General features: G+C 44.0%; 1 protein-coding gene across 2 annotated transcripts in view; it reads left to right on the top strand.

Annotated features, from left to right (window-relative positions):
* FRMD3 (FERM domain containing 3) overlaps positions 1 to 20,922 on the top strand; it is a 251,744-nt gene that overhangs the window by 208,530 nt on the left and 22,292 nt on the right. For both annotated transcript variants that reach the window (XM_012640022.1, XM_012640021.1), the window contains exon 13: positions 5,086 to 5,210. In XM_012640022.1, coding sequence (XP_012495476.1) covers positions 5,086 to 5,210 — 125 coding nt within the window. The remainder of the gene's footprint in view (positions 1 to 5,085; positions 5,211 to 20,922) is intronic.

Raw genomic sequence — 20,922 nt, 5'->3', positions numbered from 1 at the left:
CCTCAGGAAGAATTCGGTTAAAGCATGACTACAAGGCAAGCTCTGGAAGGCAAGGCTGTGCCTGTCTTGGCCATCTCCACATTCCCCAGTGTCTAACACAGTGCTCGGCACACAGCAGAGGTTGAGACACAATTGTTGAATGAATGTGTGAACTAGGACTGTGGGATGACGGAAGCTCCTCTGTCGTGTTTGTAGGTTTGAGATCTGTCCAGGGTGCTGCCTTGGGGACCTTGACTTCCCTGGAGGCAGCACCGTGGCCGGAGCCCAGGTAGTGTGTGACACTTTCACACTGGCGCCTTCTCCTTCCTTCCCAGTAGCCAGTTGCACGGTAGGAAATTGTTTCTCTTGGACGATTATTTTATTTTCAAGTTATTTGGACTGTGTCGATGTGGCTGTCAAAAGTGAGAGTATAGTCATGAGCGCTCCTTTTCTGGTGGTAGGTGTGCAGAGGTGACTGTTAGTCTAGAATGGTGATGATAGGCTTTAATTAGCCATCTTTCCTCACGTCTGAGATTCTACTCTCAAATAATGGCAAGTGTATGGAATCCTACTTCTGCTGAGTTGTGTGTGTGTGTTTGCAGAGAGATAGAGACAGAAACAGACTGGGAACACTGCCATGGAATTTTCTCTGATGTTAGCTCACTGATCTTTATCAATGGCAAGATCCCCAAGCAAGTCCCCCAGGCTGGCTCCTGGGTTAGACTCATCGGCCCATCCTGGGGGCCCAGTGAGGCAGAGGGCTGAAGCTCCGTGAGCCCAGGGCTGGCTGTGGGAGCCACCTGCATAGCAGCCACCACCGGCAGACGCCCTGAGGCAGCATCTGTGCCTGAAACAAGCACCCATGTAGGAGTATGAGTGGGCTCTTACCTTGGCTGTGTTGCTTGCCATCTGTGTGGCCTTGGAGAAGTCACTTAACTTCTTGGATCATTGGTTCATTGTTTCGCGCAACTTCTAGGTTTTGTTGTGGGGATGAAAATAAAGTGCTTTAAAAATCACAAAGTGCCATACGAACGTGAGGTGGTGATGTTTTTACTACCATCTCCCCTCCAAAAATGGGAAGCAAGAATGTAATGGATACGTTCATATTAAAATCCCTTCAGATGGAGTTTTTAGAGGCTTGACAATAGGCCAGCCCTACTTTCTTTCATTTCCAGGAGTGAAGCCGGACCTCCATGAGCCTCGTTTTATTCATTTGATTTTATGCCACTGTTTTTGAGTTCTGAGTCTGCCCATATAAATGTCTTTACATAATGTCAGTTTCCTCATCTGTAAATATGGTATTTTTCTTGCCTATTGTATAAGCACATTGAGAAAAACAAATGGGGTAAAGTGTGTACAAACCACATTTGCCAATGTTAGAGTATACTTGGAATCCCCAAAGGAAACCTCTCTACCTCAACAGAGTTCTTAATGATAGTTTTATCTGGAGACTGTTCTGTGCTAGTAATACACGACTGAGTGGGCTGCAAAGTGGGCCAGGCGTTTTTGCAGAGTCAGCGGATGGATGGATTCTGAGAGCGGGGAAACATGGCACGCATCCTAGGCTGGCCTGGGGAGACCCCAACCACAGAAGTGGTTACCTCAAGAACACAGGTGGAAGGGCAGGGTGGAAGTGATTGGGACATTTGCACATACTTTAGAAAAGTGCCTGACATAGTAGGACCTCATGTAGCCAGAAACAGCGGGATAGTGGGGACAGTGAACAGAGTCCCCTTTGGGACATTGCAGGCTACTTCATGCAGAAAGGCCATGTGGAGCTTAGCAAAGGCAATGGACTAGGAATCAGGTGATGTGTCTTTGAGTCCTGGGTCTGCCTATACAAGTGTCTCTAGTCAGGTTACATAAGCTCCCTGCGTCTCAGTTTCCTCATCTATAAACATGGTATTCACCTTGCCTGGCTATAGACACACCGAGAAAAAAAGATGAGGAAAAGTGTCTGCAAACCACTTTGTAAACTAAAAAAGGGCCATTCCGACCCTGGGATTCTGTTTGTCATTAGAACAACTGTGCTGACGGACTCTTGCTTTAAATGACACCTGGATCCGTTGGCACCTTTAAAAAGGTTTCAAGGGGAGAATTAGATAAAAAGGCGTAATCTTTAGTCTAAAGGGGTTGGTAGATGTATTAGTCCATTCGGGCTGCTATAACAAAATATCACAGGACTGGGTGGCTTACAAACAGAAATTTATCTCTCACTGTTCTGGAGGCTGAAGTCCAAGATTGAGGAGCCGGCAGATTCTGTGTCTGACGAGGGCCCACTTTCTCACAGATGGTGCCTTCTGGCTGTGTCCTTTCCTAGTGGAAGGGGAAATAAGCTCCTTTGGACCTCTTTTATAAGGACGCTAATTCTATTCAGGGTGATTGTGACCTCTAATCACCTCCTGAAGGCCCCACTCTTAATACCATCATACTGGGGATTAGGTTTTAACAGATGAAATTGGGGGGACAAAAAGCATACAGACCATAGCGTTAGGAAAAGGTGGGAGACTTGCATCTTTTTCCTTATTTTTTCTTACTCTTTCCCCAGGCTGCCTGACACCAGGCCTTGGGGCCCTGCGTTCTTTGTGCTCCAGGGAAATCCCTAGCTGTATACACCTTTGTGTTTATCCGAGTCTCATGTTATCAGGGACATAATGTTCCTCTCTGAATCATGTTATTGGAGACTCGCAGGGTTGTAACCCACTATGGTAGTCATCCCGTATAATCCTAGGTGGGCACTGTATGCCCTGTCCATGGGCCGTGGGCGTCTATTACCAGAGAGCAGCAGCAGCCTGTGAGTGTGGGCCTGAGTCAGCATCATCCTGACCATCCAAGGCCAAGGCAGGCCCGTACCTGGGAGGTCAGCCTGTCCTAGGACCATGCAGTTGCTGGGACATGCATGTTGCGGGGTGGGGGCAGCAGGACGTTGAAACCTCCAGCTGGAAAGGATTGGAAGGAGGGCTGGTGGGGAGCAGAGGACCCTCATGAAGGCTAGCCAAGGGCCCATCATTGTAGCATAAGCAGTGGTTCCTGGGGGATAGGAAGAGCTGCCAGATCAGCTGGCATGGACCCAGAGATGGGGTAGAGCAATTCAGAGTCTCTTTGTGCAAGAACAGATGGAGGGGCTTTTCAGAAGTCAGAACACTACGTAGTCCACACAAGCATGACAATATGTTGTGCTTTGCAGAGCTGGAATCATGGTCATGAACAGCCATAGGGCCACAGGAAATTCCAGAAGAGCTCAAAAAGTGAGAACCCTTTACAATAAAAGAAGGAACTGCTCATGGCAAATTTTAATCAATTCCTTCCTTCCTTCCTTCCTTTTTCTGCAAAGGTTTCCCTATTCCCAATTCTTCCCCTGTCAAATCCACTATGCTCACCAGAACCTGCTGCAGGCGTCACTCCCTGGGAGGTCACCCTGGCCCTCCCCTCACTCACATGGGTTCGGGTGCCCCTCCTTAATGCTCCCGCGGGACCCTTGGCCATCAGTCACCTTCATGACAGGCATATTTTCCCAACTGTGGCTGTAGCACATTAATGAGTCGCGAAGTGAAGTAGTGGTCAACACCAGCATTTTAAATAAAATCAAGTCAAATTTTTAAAAAGTAGTGAACTACACATAGCTACAGTTACTGTTGTTGCATAAAACATTCATTTAGTTGTGTGTCTTCCTGTGCGTGTGTGGGTACAGGGCGATGATATAAAATGTGGGTCTTAATGTGGGTCTCAGACAAAAAATTTTGCAAATCATGGCTCTAGACAGTGAGTCACTTAAGGCAAGGACTATGGTTCCGCAGAACAAGGCAGAGTGTCTGATACATACATACTGTCTGCAAAGTAAGACATTTCATTCATTGTAGGATGAAATGTTGAAGCAAAGGACACTCTGGTTAAGGAGGTCCTCATATATTGCCTTTCCAGCAAGTGCCAGCCATGAGATGCCAGCAGGACCTTCTCTCCTTCCCCTGCCTCCCGCAGCAGAAGTGCGTAGGCCGGAAGGCTGGCCCGTCAGCGGCCTGGGGAACACTCTGGTCAGTCTGAAATGGCAGCGTACAGAGCCAGGATCACGTTCAGTTAACTTCAGTTTCGAACCCGAGCACGCTTTGACAAGATGCCAAGTGAGGTGCTGTAGGGGGGCAGGAGAATGGCGAGGTCAGCCTCGGCCCTGCAGGTGCTTCTCAAGGTGGGGCTGATCAGTAAGCCAGTGACTAGAGAGACGGAGGTGACAAATGTGGTGAGCTGTGAAAGAATAGGGAGTAGTGAGAGAAAGAGAGAGTGCGTCAGTCTGCGTGTGTTCTAAGGAGAAATCCAGGAGGGCTTCAAGGGGAAGGAGACATTTGATGCTATCTTTGAAGGATGGGTTGGTTTTGGTTTTGACAGCAACCATGGGAAGGCGGAAGGGGGCTCAAACGTCTAGCTGCAGGGCAGGGCAGGCAGCTGGGCTCCCTGCGGCAGGCGGTGCGAATAGGCCTCCCAGCTGTGCCAGTGGTCTTAAGGAGACACCCGCACAGTTTCCTCGCAATCTGTTGCCAGTCGCAGCCGCTGTCCCACCTGCACGCTCCTAACACAGAAGAAAACAGAGCCATGGTCGGTTGGTGAGTAGGGTGTAACTTTGAGAATATTAAATACTGATATTAAACATTGGACGTCCAGCGACACAAAGATAGCTCTTAGCTGTAGAGCACCTGTGTCATCTGTCTGGCAGCGTTTTTGGGGTTTTGTGTTTGTTTTGTGGTGGTTGTTAAATTTCTCTGAGCCATGCCCTTCCTTCACCTTTCTGCTGTCTCGTTCAGTGACAGCTGCCTCCATGTCTTTTTGTTTCCTATGTCTTTTTAAAGTACCTGTGTTGTCACCTAGCATGCTCAGGCCTGATGACAGATAGGGAAGTACATTTTCTTTTGCTGGGTTGCATTAGAACATGTGGACATTTTGTCAGGACCTTAAGGACAGAAAGGGCCATGTGTCTTGAGTGTTACGTCATCTTTACCGCCGGCCTAATCTGCCGCATGTGTCTAGAGGTGGTCCCCAGCTTGGGTAGCCCACAGAGATGGAGGGGCCCGCGTTCACACTGGAAACCAACTCCCTCTGGCTTGTGTCTGTTTTCAGAGCCAGCATTGCTCAGAGCCGCAGTTCCCACTCCTTGAACAAACAGCTCATCATCAACATGGAGCCCCTGCAGCCCCTGCTTCCTTCTCCCAGCGAGCAAGAAGAGGAACTTCCGCTGGGTGAGGGTAAGTCAGCCTCTGCATCCCAAAGGCCGGCATTGCAGGCTCGCTCTGGGGGAACCAGGGAGGCACCGACTCTGTGTATGTTGGGTAATGGGTTGGAGTGGGGTCAGGGTGAGTCATAAACCGTGTTTTTAGTAAATAGGCTTTTTGCAGCTGGAAGGCTGTGTTATAGTGGGCGTCCTATTGGTTTCTCCTGGAGAGAGTTCACTGGTACAAAGTATTTCTAGAATTACATGTGAAAACACTACCAGTGTTAGATCCTCACTGTCCAATATGGTAACCACTAGCCATGTGTGGCTATTAGAAACTAAGTTTAAACTCATTAAAATGCGAACTCCAGTTCCTTGGTTACACTAGCCAGATTTCCAGTGCTTGATGGCCATATGTGGCTGATGGCTACCATCCTGCACTCTGAGACTGAGAACATTTCCTATCTCACGGTGATGGTTTCCGCTGAAACTGCAATTAAATGGGTGGTTATAAGAATTCTCCACGAGTGTCTCTACACCAGTAATCCTCTTTCTGCCTCAGTATTTCCCCAGCCTCTTGTTTCCTTTTCCTCAGTTACATTGCCTGACAGTTTTGATACAAGCTAAAATAAATGAAGTGTCCATTCAGCCTAAAATTTGTTGTATTTTTAAAGACAATCATATATGTGTTTCTAGACTTCTTTGTTTTTAAGGACTTTGCTTAGTTCAGGGAAGAATCTCACCACACTGCTTGCTACAGACGCCTGGTGAGGCAAATCTCAGACTCTTATTAATTTCGAAGGAAATTGAAAACAGGTGCACACAAAGTAAATTTATTGGAATCCTTGAATGCAAACATGCTTTTTCTTAACTTTATGTGATTTTGGTTTCATCACTGAAATCTGATATTGGGCAGTTTCAAGGGGGCAGGTCACCCTCTCCCTGAAAGATCACGTTCACCTCCAGCTTCAAGTCAAGAATGCCTTTCATAGAACACTCTTCAGTTCATAATAATAATATAGCTTGGAATGCAGATGCCCTTGAGAGAGGTAGCAGCAACCAATTCACACTGACATATACATATAAAGAATTTTAACAAAAATTTTTCTAAAAGGAAGCTTTGGTGGTTAGGAGAACTGGGCAACTGGTTACCAAAAATTCCATGGGTAGAGGGAAGTGTGAAAATACAGAAGATGGGGTCTTAGAAGGCACCTTCTATCCCCAGCTGGGCCATGAGAGATGATGATAAAAGAACAATCTTGTTATTATGGCCTTCGATATCTGCCTTAACAACCAACTCTGTAAGTTCCATGCTAAATTAATTTTCTTAGCCTAAGGGTCTCTGAGTCCATGTTGCTTCTCTATGCATTTCAGCAGATTGTGTGTTTTTGTTTGTTTGACAAATGAAAGAAAAGCAGCTTTCATTTCTGGTGACTGATGGCTTTCTGGGCTTCCTGTCATATGCTTGGAATATTGCTTTGAGTGAAAATCACTTTTTCTGAAGGTCATGATTATCCCATGGTTGAATGAAGAAGGGTATGACTAATGGAGAAGAGGAGAGAAAGGACAGCTAATGACTGGAAGGATGGAACATACGCAGGAATAAAATTTGAAAGTCCAGACTGGTTGAATGGTTATTATGGGGAATAAGGAAGCCTCGGCCATTGCTGCCTTGGTCTCTGCCACATGTGAAGGGGAGCTCATGCAAGATTTCCTCTGGACCCTATACCCCATTCAATTAGAAACTTCCATTTTGCTCCATTTTCTATAATGAGGTTACACTGCTAAATATTGGAAGTGTCTTTGACATAGCAACTGTAAGAACAATAGACAAACTACTATTAAATATGTTCATTAAATATGAAATGTCCAATTTCAAATCAAAAGCTTAGTTTATTATATTTCAAACAAGAAGCAGAACAACTAATCAAGCAGTACAACTCTCAAACCATCGTCGTACTGTGTGTTCATTAGCCACATCCTTCCCAAACAGTCTGTTGATATTTCAAGCTGTCTGAGCTGCATTGGTTCTACAACGGAACTCGTATTCAAAAGTATGAATTTTTGACTTGTCCATGGTTTCAAAAAAATTTCTCTAAAATTTTTTTGAAAGATAATCACAAGCCAAAATGTGCATTTGAAAGTATGTGGATGTACCTTCATAATAAAAAACAAACAAACAAACAAACAAGAAATGTCAACGTGAAATGTCAGAGATATCAACTGTCAAGCTTAGTACTTAAGAAAATCGGACATTCTATACTTAATAACCTATAATTAACTGCAAAAAAATTAAATATCTCATGATATTGGATAGGAAGGTATAAGCTACCATCTCAATTTTCCCTGTTGTTTTGAAGAACCATTTTAAATTTCTTTCATCAGATGTAAAACCAAACTGATAGGTCTCTCTCTTAAAAAGTCCATAACAGCTCTAGCAATGTCTAAAATAATTATTTTCCAGGAGCCCTGTCCCCTTATAAGACATCTTTGTGGGTTTTAAAGCTCAGGCAAATCATAACCACCTCCAGGATATAGACTCAATTAATTTAAAAGGAAGATAAGTAAAAATAACAATATTATTAATCATTTGATAAACAGAATAATCCTCCCAATCTAGAGTAGGAGCAAAATCATCTTAAGTGCCATGAAATTCAAAGTATGATTCCCACAGTGGACATAGCTTTCTGTTCCTGCTACCATATGTCCCAGTGACTAGTCACATTCTGCTCCATGTGTCTTGGCTTTGAATGGCAGGCAATGGGATCCAGACATTCCATAGATGAAACTTATTTTATAGATTTACACTTCTCTGATATACAAAAGAAAAGAGAAACAGAATACAGCTCTAAACAAAGATGATGTTTCTGCCTTCGTGGACCCGCACTATGGCTGGGCTTTTGAGCACATACCGTATGATGAATTTTGTTTCCTTCTTATATTTTAATATTTCATGACTTTTTATGTGTGTGGAAGAGCCAAATTTAAAGAGGCCAGGAATTCATTCATTTCTTAATGCAACAACTACAACACACACAGCTTATAGACCACACTTACCCTGCACAAGCTGCTGTGGGCTGTAAAGATGGAGACACCCTCTCTTCCTGGATGCTCACGCCTGTTGGGCTGACGGCGGGGGGATTCCAGAGGCGATGAACAAGTTGTCCCTCTGCTGATCGAATTGTGTGCCCACGTTTCTGTATGCCCTGCTGAATATCACTGCCTTGAGTTGACTGGAGAGCGCCTTGTTCCTTCTTAGTCACATTTAAGTGTCAGACGTGAAATAGGCGGGCATAGGAATAGATGGGCGAGACTGCAAGAAGAAGGAGTTGCAAGTGGTCTGTTCCACCTGCATCGGCTGCGTGTGAGGTTTCGGGCAAGAAGGGTTCGGGATGGTGAAGGTGAGGCAGACGATGAGGACAGGGGCAGATCACGATGGGTCTAATACGACTTGCTGGAGAGGTTAGACTTTGACCTGAGAGCAACCTGGAGGCACTACAGGATTTGAAACATGAGAATGACCTCAGTGGAGTTGTATTTTGTATCACTCTGGTGGTGCGTAGGGGAGAGATTAGGGCCAGATGTGGCTGGAGCAGAGTTTCTTAACCTCAGCACCGCTAACCTTTTGAGCTGGGCAATTCTTCGTTGGGCCTGGGGAGGGGCTGTCTTGTGCACTATAGGCTGTTTAGCAGCATCTCTGGCTTCTACCCAGTAGATGCCAGTAACACCTGACCAGTCTTGACGATCAAAAATGTCTCCAGATATTGCCAAATGTCCCCTGGGGAGCAAAATGCCTCTCTGGTTAAGAACCACTGGGTTAGAGGCACAGAGACCACACAGGAACCACTGGAAGAGCCCAGAGACTAGACACACAAGGGCTACAGTAGGCGGAGAGAACGAAACCAGGGAGGTGGGTTCGAGATACGGTGAGAGGGAGCGTTGTGGAGACAGGGCCACTGGTTACACAGCAGGTCCACAGCCCGTGGACTCCCACTGTCCAGGTGCTGCCCTTGTCTTGGAGACGTTGGGTAAGAGTAAAAAAACTTCAGCCTCTTTATTTTAAAGATGAGACTACAAAGACACAAGAAGGTTTAAATAGCATGTCAGCACCATACAGGGAGTCCATGGGAAACATGATTTCATGTAGATGTTGGAACTATCGAGAGAGTTAGGTGCTGCCATTGCTTCTCTGGGCTTCGAACACAGAGTGGGTGGTGGAGACTCAGATGTCAACACTTACCTTTGATGTCACTGCTCCCCGTCTCGATATAATGACTCAGATCCTTGTTTGGGGGAGTTTCAAATCAGATGTTTTGGAACTGCATTTTTGAACAGGTCAAGATCAGCAGTCTGAGCCCTGTTAAAAGAGTTGTCTAATTAGGAGCTTTTAAAAAATTAGGTTGGGAGAAGAAAGATGTCTTAACCCTGATCCTTGGAAGCTCCATCTCTGGTAGGTGATGGGAAGGTCCTGGCACCTGTCCCAATGGTGTGGTTTGTGGGGACATCTCTGCTGCGGCTGTGGCTCTCTGGGGTCATGACCACCCATTTGTTTGACAAACTCTTTCCATTCTTTCCAGAATGTCAAGTTTCTCAAAGACAGCTGGACAGAATATTATTGCCCAGATTAGTCCAGTGGTGTTCTGGGGGAAATATGTGACCCTGTTCACCTACATGACAGCTGGAGGATTAGGTCTGAAGTTGGCTGTGTCTGGGTAGAGAAAAAACAAAATCAGTTTCTAGGCACCACTAGGCAACAAGAATGTTTTCAGTGCTCACCCAAAAGTTGCTTGGTTACAAGATCTGAGAGAACCAGTGCTGTGGACAGCTTTAGCTGATGTGGCAAACCATTTGAAAAGAACCACTTAGAGTTTATGAGAATTTTGGGAGAAGAAAAGTTGAGAGTGAGAATTGTTCTGGGTGAAAATGACCTTTTAAGGAGTCATTAATCTGAATAAATTCACATGCAAAATGGAGCAGGTTCTCCATAGTGCAGATTGTAAAATGCTCATGTGTTTTATTGGTGGAATATATTTCTTGTTATGGAAGAATGCTGGATTATGGTAGAGAAGGGGAATGAAATTAATCATGTGAGCCTTGGTAACTGGCAGTTAGTAACTGTGTTACTAACACACAACCAGGATCATTCTTGTCTGCCGTAGCCATGGTGCAGGCTGGTATAATTTTTTTTTTATTTCAGCGTATTATGGGGGTACAAATGTTTAGGTTACATATATTGGCCCTTGCCCCATCCAAGTCAGAGCTTCAAGTATGTCCATCCCCCACACGGTGCGCACCGCACCCATTAGGTGTGTATATACCCGTCCCCTCCTACCCCTCCCATCTGCCCGACACCCGATGAATGTTATTACTACATGTGCATTTAAGTGTTGATCAGTTAAAACCAATTTGATGGTGAATATATGTGGTGCTTGTTTCTCCATGCTTGGGATACTTCACTTAGTAGAATGAGTTCCAGCTCTATCCAGGATAATACAAGAGGTGCTAGATCACCATTGTTTTTTGTGGCTGAATAATACTCCATGGTATACATATAACACATTTTATTAATCCACTCATGTATTGATGGGTACTTGGGTTGTTTCCACATCTTTGCAATTGTGAATTGTGCTGCTATAAACATTCAAGTGCAGATGTCGTTTTTATAGAATGTCTTTTGTTCTTTTGGGTAGCTGTCCAGCAATGGGATTGCTGGATCAAATGGTAGTTCTGCCTGTAGCTCTTTGAGGTATCTCCATATTACTTTTCACAGAGGTTGCACTAGTTTGCAGTCCCACCAGCAGTGTATGAGTGTTCCTGTCTCTCCACGTCCACGCCAACATTTATTGCTTTGGGACTTTTTTATAAAGGCCATTCTCACTGGAGATAAGTGATATCTCATTGTGGTTTTGATTTGCATTCCCATAATTAGACATGGTAGAAAAGCCATACTTGATAGGTAAAACCAAATAAGAATGGAAAATGTTTGACTCCCCGCTGCTGGCAAAAGGAAAGCATAGTGGAAACACCAGAATTTCTATAAAGGAGGGTCTGGGGGTGGCAGTGTGGTTGGATTAAAGGATACTTTGAAGCTGCTTTGCCATATGATTGAGAAAGTGTCTTCATCAAAGAATAGATGGAAATTAAAGAGAATAGTCAAACTAACTCTCCCAAGCTGCCCTTACCACTGTCTCTATAAATGTTTGTGCATGTGTATGTGTTCGTGTCGTGCGTGTGTGAATGCATGCATGTATTGTGGCTGTGACAGGATGCATGTGGCAGGCGGTGGGAGGCGGGCGGGGAGTGGCAGGGGTGTTTAAAGTGTTGTTTATAGTGTCAGCCCTAACTGTAGACGGCTTGAGGTGGCTTCACTGAAATTCTAGAAAGTCTAGGATATAAAAAGAGTATTGTTCTTGTGCCTCAAGCATGCCACACTCTCGATCCCACCCACACTCCACCCCAACACATAACAGGTGACAGCAGGGCCTGCGGCACTGTCCATGTGTGTGTCTTTTGTGCACTGCACAGTTGCTCCAATACGTCACCGGTGGAGTCTCTGACAGCCCATGGCTGCCTTGGTTACGCTATGGTGACTTCCCTTTCTCACTCTCCACTGAGTCTGGTCTCCTCCCTGTCTGTCTGATGTGCACACTGTCCTCCTTTTCTCCCCTTCTGGAATTCCATGGTTATGGCTCAAACAGATTTACCCTCTTCTCACGGCAGCTTCTGTGTCTTCTTTCCCTACCATTTTTTCCCCCAGGTGCTAAGCCTTCCCTTTGGCTCAGGTGTGTCAGGACACATGCATTAGCAGTGATGCACTAGTGTTGTTTGAAATTTCTCTTATGTTATGTTCTATGAAACAGTAGGAACTGTTTATAAATTCTGTGGAACCCCCTTTCCCCTGTGGTTACCCCTACCTGGTGATGGCAGACCAACCAGCACCACCTCTAATTACACTGGCCCCTGCCCCGCAGGATCTTTTGATGGTTATTTGCTTTATTTTATCATTATAAGACTAGTATAACATTGTCTAGAAAATATAGAAAGTAGCAAAAAAGCATAAATGACCAGAAAAAAGTTACCTCCCCCTCCCAGATTGTTCCCCTCCTAGAGGCAATGAACGTTTAATGCATTGGCAATTTCCTTCCCTATGCATTTTAATGCAGTTGTGATCATCCTGTACATACAATTTTTCAAATTCCTGCTTTGTTTGGTTAATGTTTAAAATACTAGTGCATGAAAAGACATCATAAATCAAGCTATAGGTCAAATAATGACTTGGGAACATATTTAACACAAATGCAGACAAATGGGTTAATATTTTAAATGAGAAGGAATGCACGCAAAGCACTGTTCTGAGTATCATTTTAGCATCTCACATTCTTGGGCTGTCCTGAACGTTCCCATTTAGTGGCTCCACGGTCTCCGGCTGCTGACAGGCACAGGGCAGCCGGCAGCCGGACTTGCTTCTGCAGGTGCCAGGAGGCCTCCACCAAGCGGAGGGCAGCTTCTTCTTTTATTTATAATTGCAGTATTGGATTAGCAAAATCAAAATGCAAGATTCGTTATCATACCTATTGAATTCCAGAAGAAAGCGCTGCAGTTTGGGTTGGCAGCTCCTCTAGGGTAGGAGATGCCGAGAGCCTCTCAGAGGATGAAATAAAGGCCGGAGCAGGCTCCGCAGACTCACATCTTAGTCTCCTCAAAAGCTTTTCACCTTCCCTTTTGTGCTGTTCTTTGGGGCTGTTCTCATCTTTGGAACTCTGGTTTCTGATATTTACTGACAACTTAAGTACTCATAAGAAGTTTGTATCACTTGAAAGAGAGTCTTTGAAATTTTGAGTGTTTACTGTGTTGTAAAGAAGCTAAATGCCTCGTTCCTGACCCAAGTTCGGTGCATTTTATCTTGCAGAGATTTTGTATTTTACATCTTTAGATGCCAACAGTGTGCATCATTTCAGTTCTGTAGTTGGCTGATTCCCCACAAATAGTTCATTTTATGAAATATCATATTCCTCAAGTGTAAACACAGCAGTGGCTCAGGTGGCTGCTCTATTTCTGCATTAATGCCATGGGTGAACTCTGCTGTGGGCTCCAGTACCAAGCAGCTGGGTGACCACAGACAAGACTCTGCTCCTTTCAGAGCTTCATTGTCCCCGTCTATTAAACAAGAAGATTGGACTTGAGAACCACTTGGATGCTTTCTAGCTCTAAACTCTTGACTCTTTTGCTGAACATTACAGTCAAAAACCTAAGACTATGGCTGTGGTCTTTTTACAACAAGAATGGGAACTTGGGGACAAGAATATTTTTCATAGCTTTTGAAGGTTAGAGGGAATGTTGAGGAAGGCCTAGCCCAGGGGTCAGCAAAGTACTGCCCGTGGCCAGCCCAGTGCTTGTTTATTTCTGGGCTTTAATCTAACAAATACTTTTTATTTTTTATTTATTTTTTTTGAGACAGAGTCTTACCCTGTTGCCCGGGCTAGAGTGCTGTGGCATCAGCCTAGCTCACAGCAACCTCAAACTTCTGGGCTCAAGCAATCCTCCTGCCTCAGCCTCCTGAGTAGCTGGGACTACAGGCGTGCACCACCATGCCTGACTAATTTTTCTATATATATTTTTAGTTTTCCAGCTAATTTCTTTCTATTTTTAGTAGAGACGGGGTCTCGCTCTTGCTCAGGCTGATCTCAAACTCCTGAGCTCAAATGATCCGCTCGCTTTGGCCTCCCAGAGTGCTAGGATTATAGGCGTGAGCCACCATGCCCGGCCAAGTACTTTTTAAAATGATTATGTAAGTATCTATAAAATATCTTTGATTTTGCTTCTCTTAAACAAACTTCAACTTCTAACTTTATTTTTAACTTTGCCTGCAAAGCTTAATATTTGCAATCTAAGCCTTTATAGAAAAAGTTTGTCCACTCCTAATCTAGCACATACCCTCAGGATTCTTCTACAAATCAGAGACCTGGGGAGGTGAGACAATTTGACCTATGTCACATCCTCGGGTAAACACTGGGACTGGGATTACATCTGTCTCTCACATTCCCAGCCCAGATGTCTTAGATGACATTGAATACATCTAAAATAACTCAACTCCTTTTTTGCTAAAGCAGAACCAGTAACTAAGGAACTACATTAATTTTTCAATTATAGCAAATGAATTATCACAAGAGACAACTTGCTTTATATAAATGTGGGAAATCTCTGTGATTCAATAGCAAGAGCACCTGTGCATTTGGGGCAGTGTCAAGCCTTTGGTGTTCTATCTCAGCTTGCCAGGACTTAGTGACGCCTTGGAGACTTCCATCACCTGGGAATAAGTGGTCAGAAGGCTGGGGACCAAACGTGCTGCTGCAAACGCAAAATTCCTAGTAGAGCCGGGCTGCCGGGAAGACAGACTTCCCACAGGGAGCTCACTGCCTTCTGGGAATCACGTTCTGATTTTCAAGTTGAATTCATTAAATAAGGAATGACTCACTCCGGGGCTGGTTCTAATTACTTATTTGCTCACAGTCCGTGTTAAGGGTCGCTGTCTTATTAGCGGAAGCAGTTCGGTAGTGGAGCTTCCCGAGTCATTGCTCCCGCTCAGGTGAGCACTTTGGTGCTGCACTTAAGTATTAATAATTCATTGCTTTAAAGGATTCAGCTAGGGTGAAAAATATGCCAGTCAAGTGTCCTGAGAAGTAATCCAGTCACAGTCCTTGGGGGCTAGGATTTGAGCCAGAGGAGAGCACTGTCAGTGTGACCAGCTGTGACTGCCACAGCGTGACCTGCATTGGGGAAGACATTTTGCTTGGCACTTAGACAAGTAAACACTCCCACTGCTTCCCTAAGAAACCGCAGGAGAGGAAAAGTGAAAATATTACCAAACCCATTGTTACTAGAAAGCAGAAGCTAGGATTTTCTGAGTTTTAAATGCATTCCACAGTTGGTATGGGGTTCCATTTTCTCGAGTTTTTGTTAATGGGTTGGTAGTGAGTGTTAAGTAGATGTTTTTTGCTGCCCAGGCTTAAATTGAGGCAGAATCTCACAGCCTCTCTCTCCCTCTCTTCTCCTAAGACCTAATGTTTGCTTACACAGAAGGAAGTGTTGGGCCATGTGTACCAGTACTGTTCTTCTAGGTCAGCCCATAATGGTAGGTCCAAGGTAGTAGGGCAGGGTTCAGAAAAGAGGCTATGGTTAGTTGGCTCAAGGCTGGCTATTGGGGGTGTCCACTGGGGTGTACGCCCAATGCTGTATACAGAGGGGTGCAGCTTCCTGCTTGGCTTGGTGGATGGTGAATCGAAGACCCTAGAGCCATGGCTTCCGGAGTGGTGTGCCCGTGCAGGGGGTGCAAACAGTGATCCCCTAGGGTAGAGGAAGAAACTACTCAGACTTATTACCTCTTTATAAAAGTTGTACTGTGTAGGTTTTATAATGTGCATAACATGTAAAGACAGCTATACATGTGTCTAATTTATGAATAAATATGCAGTTATTCATTAAGTCTGCATAAACAATTTTTCCTGTAGAAGATTTGGATACAGCCACTGTAGATCTTACAGATGAATCTACCAAGAAGAAAAGGTTGGGCGTGCTTTTGAAACTCTGCTCATGCCAAAGCTCCAGATTCCAAAATAGATGGGAGATGTATTTGCTCTAGTTACGGTGGTGACATGCCATCTTACATGCTTTTGGTCTATCACTCCAGTAAGCCAGAATGAGTCACCCAAACACAGTCTAGGGTTTCCCCAAGCTATCTGGTAGGTGCTGTGTCACTCTCATGAAACATCCTATGGTGACCCCTGAGTCCCCAGTTTACAAGGTGCTGGACTCAACTTGAATGGACACAGGACACAACATCAGTGGGAAATCTGTGGTGGTGGGAAGAGAATTGGAACAAAACCAAGCTTTGTTCATTCATTCATTCACTTGTTAAACATTTACTTCTTGTCTGGCACATGCTGGACACCAAGAACACCTAGATCTTATTTTTGCTTCTGAAAAACAAGGTGTGATTATTTCTGAGTTTCCCTCCCACTTTGACTCATTCTTCTCCCAAATTGCTGCTGTTCTTATATATGCACTTTTGGATCATTGTTCATTGCCTTTGAAAGCAAACCGAATAGCCATCTGCTTTTTAAATGTGGTAAATGAAACAGTAAGCATGTGGCATCACGATCTCTGAAAGCAAGATTTAATTTTGTTCCTTTCTTTTTGTGAGTTGCAAATTTCCAGCATAAAAATTGAAAATTAATAACAGTGAACTTAAAAGGGAATATAAAATGAATATTTTTCCCCCTTGAAAGAACCCTTGCTCCCTTTAGAGGAGTCCAGTTGGGAACTTTTTTAACCACCATATCTCCACTTCATTAGAAATTTGAAAATGGGGGCAGGTGCTTTAGCTGAAAAATAAATAAATAGGCTTTTTAGGATAGCCCACTTGATAATCTGAGCATAAACTGGAAATTTTATGATTACAGAAAGGAGTATCCATACTCAAAAATAGAGCTTCCCTTGTGGTCTGTGGTCTTGCCAGTCCCTGCTGGTACCCTCAGCCACGGCTGCACAAATTGGCCCCTAAATACAGGCTTGCCCCTACCCTGGACCTAGGACCAATGTTTTGATTTTTAATGTGAAATCCAAAGCAATGCCATAGTCATTGTAGAAAATTTGGAAAATATAGAAAAACACAAATAAAAATTTAAAACCACCTGCAATCCCTGATGGTCAAACTGTGGTGTGCATGTGTATAATCCATTTATGTATTTTTACCGAAAACTTTTTAAAAATTTTAACAAAAATATACTAGAGATGCTATTTTATAATCTGCTTTTTCGCTTCACAATAGAACATAAATATTTCCCCATGGCATTAAATATTCTTCCACAATTATTATTGTTGATGGACATACATTATTCCACCACATAAATATATGAAAATCTTTCTCACCCCTCCCCCTACATTGCACCAAACTATTTTTGACAATGTCTCTCATTGTAGCCTTGCAAAAACTGGGTGTAGCAATTTTTTTAAAACCTTTGCCAATTTGAAAGGCAAAACCTAGAGTGGTTGGACATTTTTTTTTTTGTTTGCATTTATTGACCATTTGCTTTTTTACTTTTTGAGTCACAACTAGAATGCAAGAGAGAGACGCCCTTGGCTAGCGTGTTGGGTAGAGGATTGAGTCCTGCTACCCCTCACTTCTTGATTACAGAGCAGCAACACAAGGAGAGGAGCCTGGATTTTTCCACGGGAAGAAACAGATGCCCTGTTTCTTAATACCATCTGCAGAGCTGTCAAGAAATATGGAGAGAAAATTAGAGCTCCATTTATTTGTACAATCTAATTTAATTTCCTTTACTCAGAGAAAAATGGTTTATCTGTAATGGTGACTTGAGCCTGGAGGGAGTGAAATAATAAAGCGGAAGTGAGGGGAAGCAAATTCATCCTGTGTAGAGGCAAAGGAAGTAGATTCTTGCTTGAGAGTATTACAGACAAACCAAAAGAGGCCGTTCTACTTGGAGCGGTAAGCGCCACGTTGTCATGCATTTCTAATTCCAGGAAACTGGCGAGAGTCTACACTGGCATCTCACAAAACTTCACTGTCAATAGATTGCCTCGATGTATCCAAGTCATGGAACATTTTCAAGTGCCCTACATTCAACCAGGACAGAGGAAAAACACTTTGTATGGAGGGAAGAATCTGAATTACAGGGAGCCTTGGTCAGCGAGGTGGTTTAAATTCCACTCCAAGGGAATTCCTCATGCTTGTGTCTGAAGAATGCATGACAGTGGTGAAATTCGTAGTCCCTGTCTGATCTCTGTGGGAGATTTTCATCTGGTTCCATCTGTGGACAGCCACGGAAGGTTTCCCTGCATGTTACCACCACCCCTAGAGTGGGGGTAACCATAGGTATTCAGGCCCCTTCTTTAATTCATGGGAGTTTAGAGTGCTTTGGGCTGTTGAGTATGAGGGTGTTTTTCATAGTAGATAAATCAGAGAGCAGATGGACAGTTATCTTGCTAGACGATCTCTGGGTTGCTTGGTGAATAGTGATGTCCGTGAGCTTCCTCGGTGCTGCCAATATGTGGCTCTTGATTCTTAGAGGCTGCGGTCCCCTTCCACACCCTCTCCTCTGCTGTGGCCCCTTCACTTCTCCCTTTTCTCAGTGTATGAATTCTTTTATCCAGTCTGCAGGGGAGGGCGGAGAACTTTCTCTCATAGAGTGACAGCTTGTCAAATTAGTGGTCAGGTATTTGTGATCATGGTTTTATTGTTGGGTGGGCTGGTTTTGCTCTCTGGGCTGAAGATTGTGACATGGCCGCAGGAATTTTGTAAGTATGGGTGGAAGGAGAAGCCCCTCAATTAATATCTCAAAATATTATTTTTGTTATTCTTTGGTGTCTGGAGAAAGAGCAGGTGGAGAAGCGGAAAGAAGGAAGTCAGGATCCCAGGCTGAGTGTTTTCGTGGGGTTGCGGGGAGCCCAACCTCCTGTCCGCTATATTGACCTCCATGCAGACTGCTCAGTCCCACGCTGCCGCCCTGCACCTTCAGCTGCTTATGGGACATCTCCACCTGCATGGCACACACGGCTCACACTTTACACATCAAGCTTGATATGTATATAACTACACTCACAATCACTTCCTTCCCCCAAATCCAGTCCAAAACCTGCTTCTGCTCTGACTTGCTCAATGACTCACTACACATGCAAGTGTCCCAGCCAGACCTGGAAGCCACCCTTGCCTTGTCACCCACCTTCACTCAGACACCAGAGTTTTATCAATTCTGTCTCAGAAGTAACTCTGACATTTGTCCCCTGCTCTTCACTCCACTGACCCAGCTGTATTTCGGATCCCTTTTCTTCTCTGTCTTGGAATATTGCAGCATCTTCCTTATTGGTCTCCCTGTAACCTCGCCTCTGAACTCCACCTAGAGTCCTTGCTTGAAGTTTCTGGAACCTGCTCACTGACTGTGAGGAGAGTCCAGCTGCAGAGGGTTTTGTGGCTTCTCACACACTGGCCCCCATTCCCCCTCCAGGCTCCTGCCTTATTTCCACCCTTTCTTCCTGCCTCGACCCTCTCGCTGCCGTTCTCTGAAGAAAGCTTCCCCTTCCGGCGCTGCGTGTCTGTGCTGGTTCCTTCCTACACATGCTGGGTCCTTTGTTCAGGCTGCTCTATTTTCTTTCTCTGGCTCCCCCAGGAAAATCTAGACTGATTCCTGAAGTGTCTCCTGCTCTGTGACATTTCCTGGTTCTTGACGTGGCAGTAATAGCTTTTTTCCTCTGCTTGTGTTTGCACTGTGGTGTTTAAAACACCTCTATCTAACCGTCAGTTTACATGTCTGGCCTAACTGGGTGTCCCCTCCCAGGACAGGGCCTGGTAGCAGATGACTGAATCATTCTAGCTGGCTTTTCTGGTCCTGACCTGAGTGCTAAGATTAAATGTAAGTTCCTTATTATGGAGTAAAACACAAAATTCAGAATTCTAATTTGTGTCCATTGAAAACTCAGAATGAGTACGTTGTATATTTATAATGCATTAGGCATTTTATATTATTTAAAAAAAATGAGTGACTTTTTATATTCTTTGCTTCAACTTTATTTCTTAAAGTATTTGAACAGTACCCTATGGGAGCAGAGTATGATAATTTTAAACACTTCGTGCAGAAATCTCATAGTCAATTCTGTTGGGGGGATGAAGGGCTAAATATATTCTTTAGAACATGGAATCAGTGACTCAACAAAAACATCTACCTTGAGTCACAAGCATGGTTTTCGACTTCTCTCTCCTGAAGCTAACTTGTTGGAATGACAAGCTCTTTCTTGTTTATAAATGAGTTGGAGAGTCAGGAAAATACAAGGAACTCATGGTGAGGAGGTTCTTAGAGCCACTGAGAACAGTGGCATTGGAGCGAGCCTGGCCCGCGGTTTGAATTGTGCTCTGAGTGCAGCCATATTCTCCGCAGGGATTTTACTGGCCTTTCTCCCAACACTGCATAGTGATTCCTGGCCCCGCAGAGAAGTGCTCTCAATTTACAGGCAGGAAACACTCAATCTGATAACGGAAACCATAAGAAGAAGAGTTTTCAATATGCCAAAGCATCTTAAAGGTTTCCAGAAGTTTTTATATGTAAGTTATCCTAATTTGGTACTCATGACCATTTCTTTGAAATGAATGCGACAGATATTCTTGCCTTACTTTCTGAAGGAGGAAATTGAATTATACAGATGGTTGGTGATCTGGCTGTATGGTCCTGTCCCTCAGTGGTGTTGGGAACAGCCTCCATTTCTCCTTACTTACCAAGAATATATCCATCCTGTCACAAATATATTATTAAAATATTTTATATTTTATTATTAAATGAATAAAATATTAGAACAGTCCTCTGAGGTATGTGACAGTCCCAAAGATTCTTAATAATGGGTATTTAAAGACTAAATTTATTACAAAGAAATTTAATGAATATAATAATATTTTATTATCTCTCTACTTGGGGTTAGCAGTTAGCTAAAATTTCAGTGAATCACCATAATTATTTTATAACTAATATAATAACTAACGGCCAAGTCTACTACATCTGTGAAATCCGTTAGTTACCAGCTAATAAAGCACATGATGTTGACGATGATATAGTTACAGTTGAGGTTAAAAAGTGCCTATTCCTTATCAGGTACCTAGTCAGGTAAGCACCAATATTGTCACAGTTTTACAGATTTCAGCACACTTCCAGGACTTTCTCAAGGTAACAGGCAGGTCAGGTAAG

The sequence above is a fragment of the Propithecus coquereli genome, unplaced genomic scaffold (genome assembly GCF_000956105.1).
Source record: "Propithecus coquereli isolate 6110/MARCELLA unplaced genomic scaffold, Pcoq_1.0 Scaffold147, whole genome shotgun sequence".
NCBI lineage: Eukaryota > Metazoa > Chordata > Mammalia > Primates > Indriidae > Propithecus > Propithecus coquereli.
The sequence above is the reverse complement of the archived record's forward strand: the minus strand, read 5'-3'. Positions and strand labels throughout refer to the sequence as shown.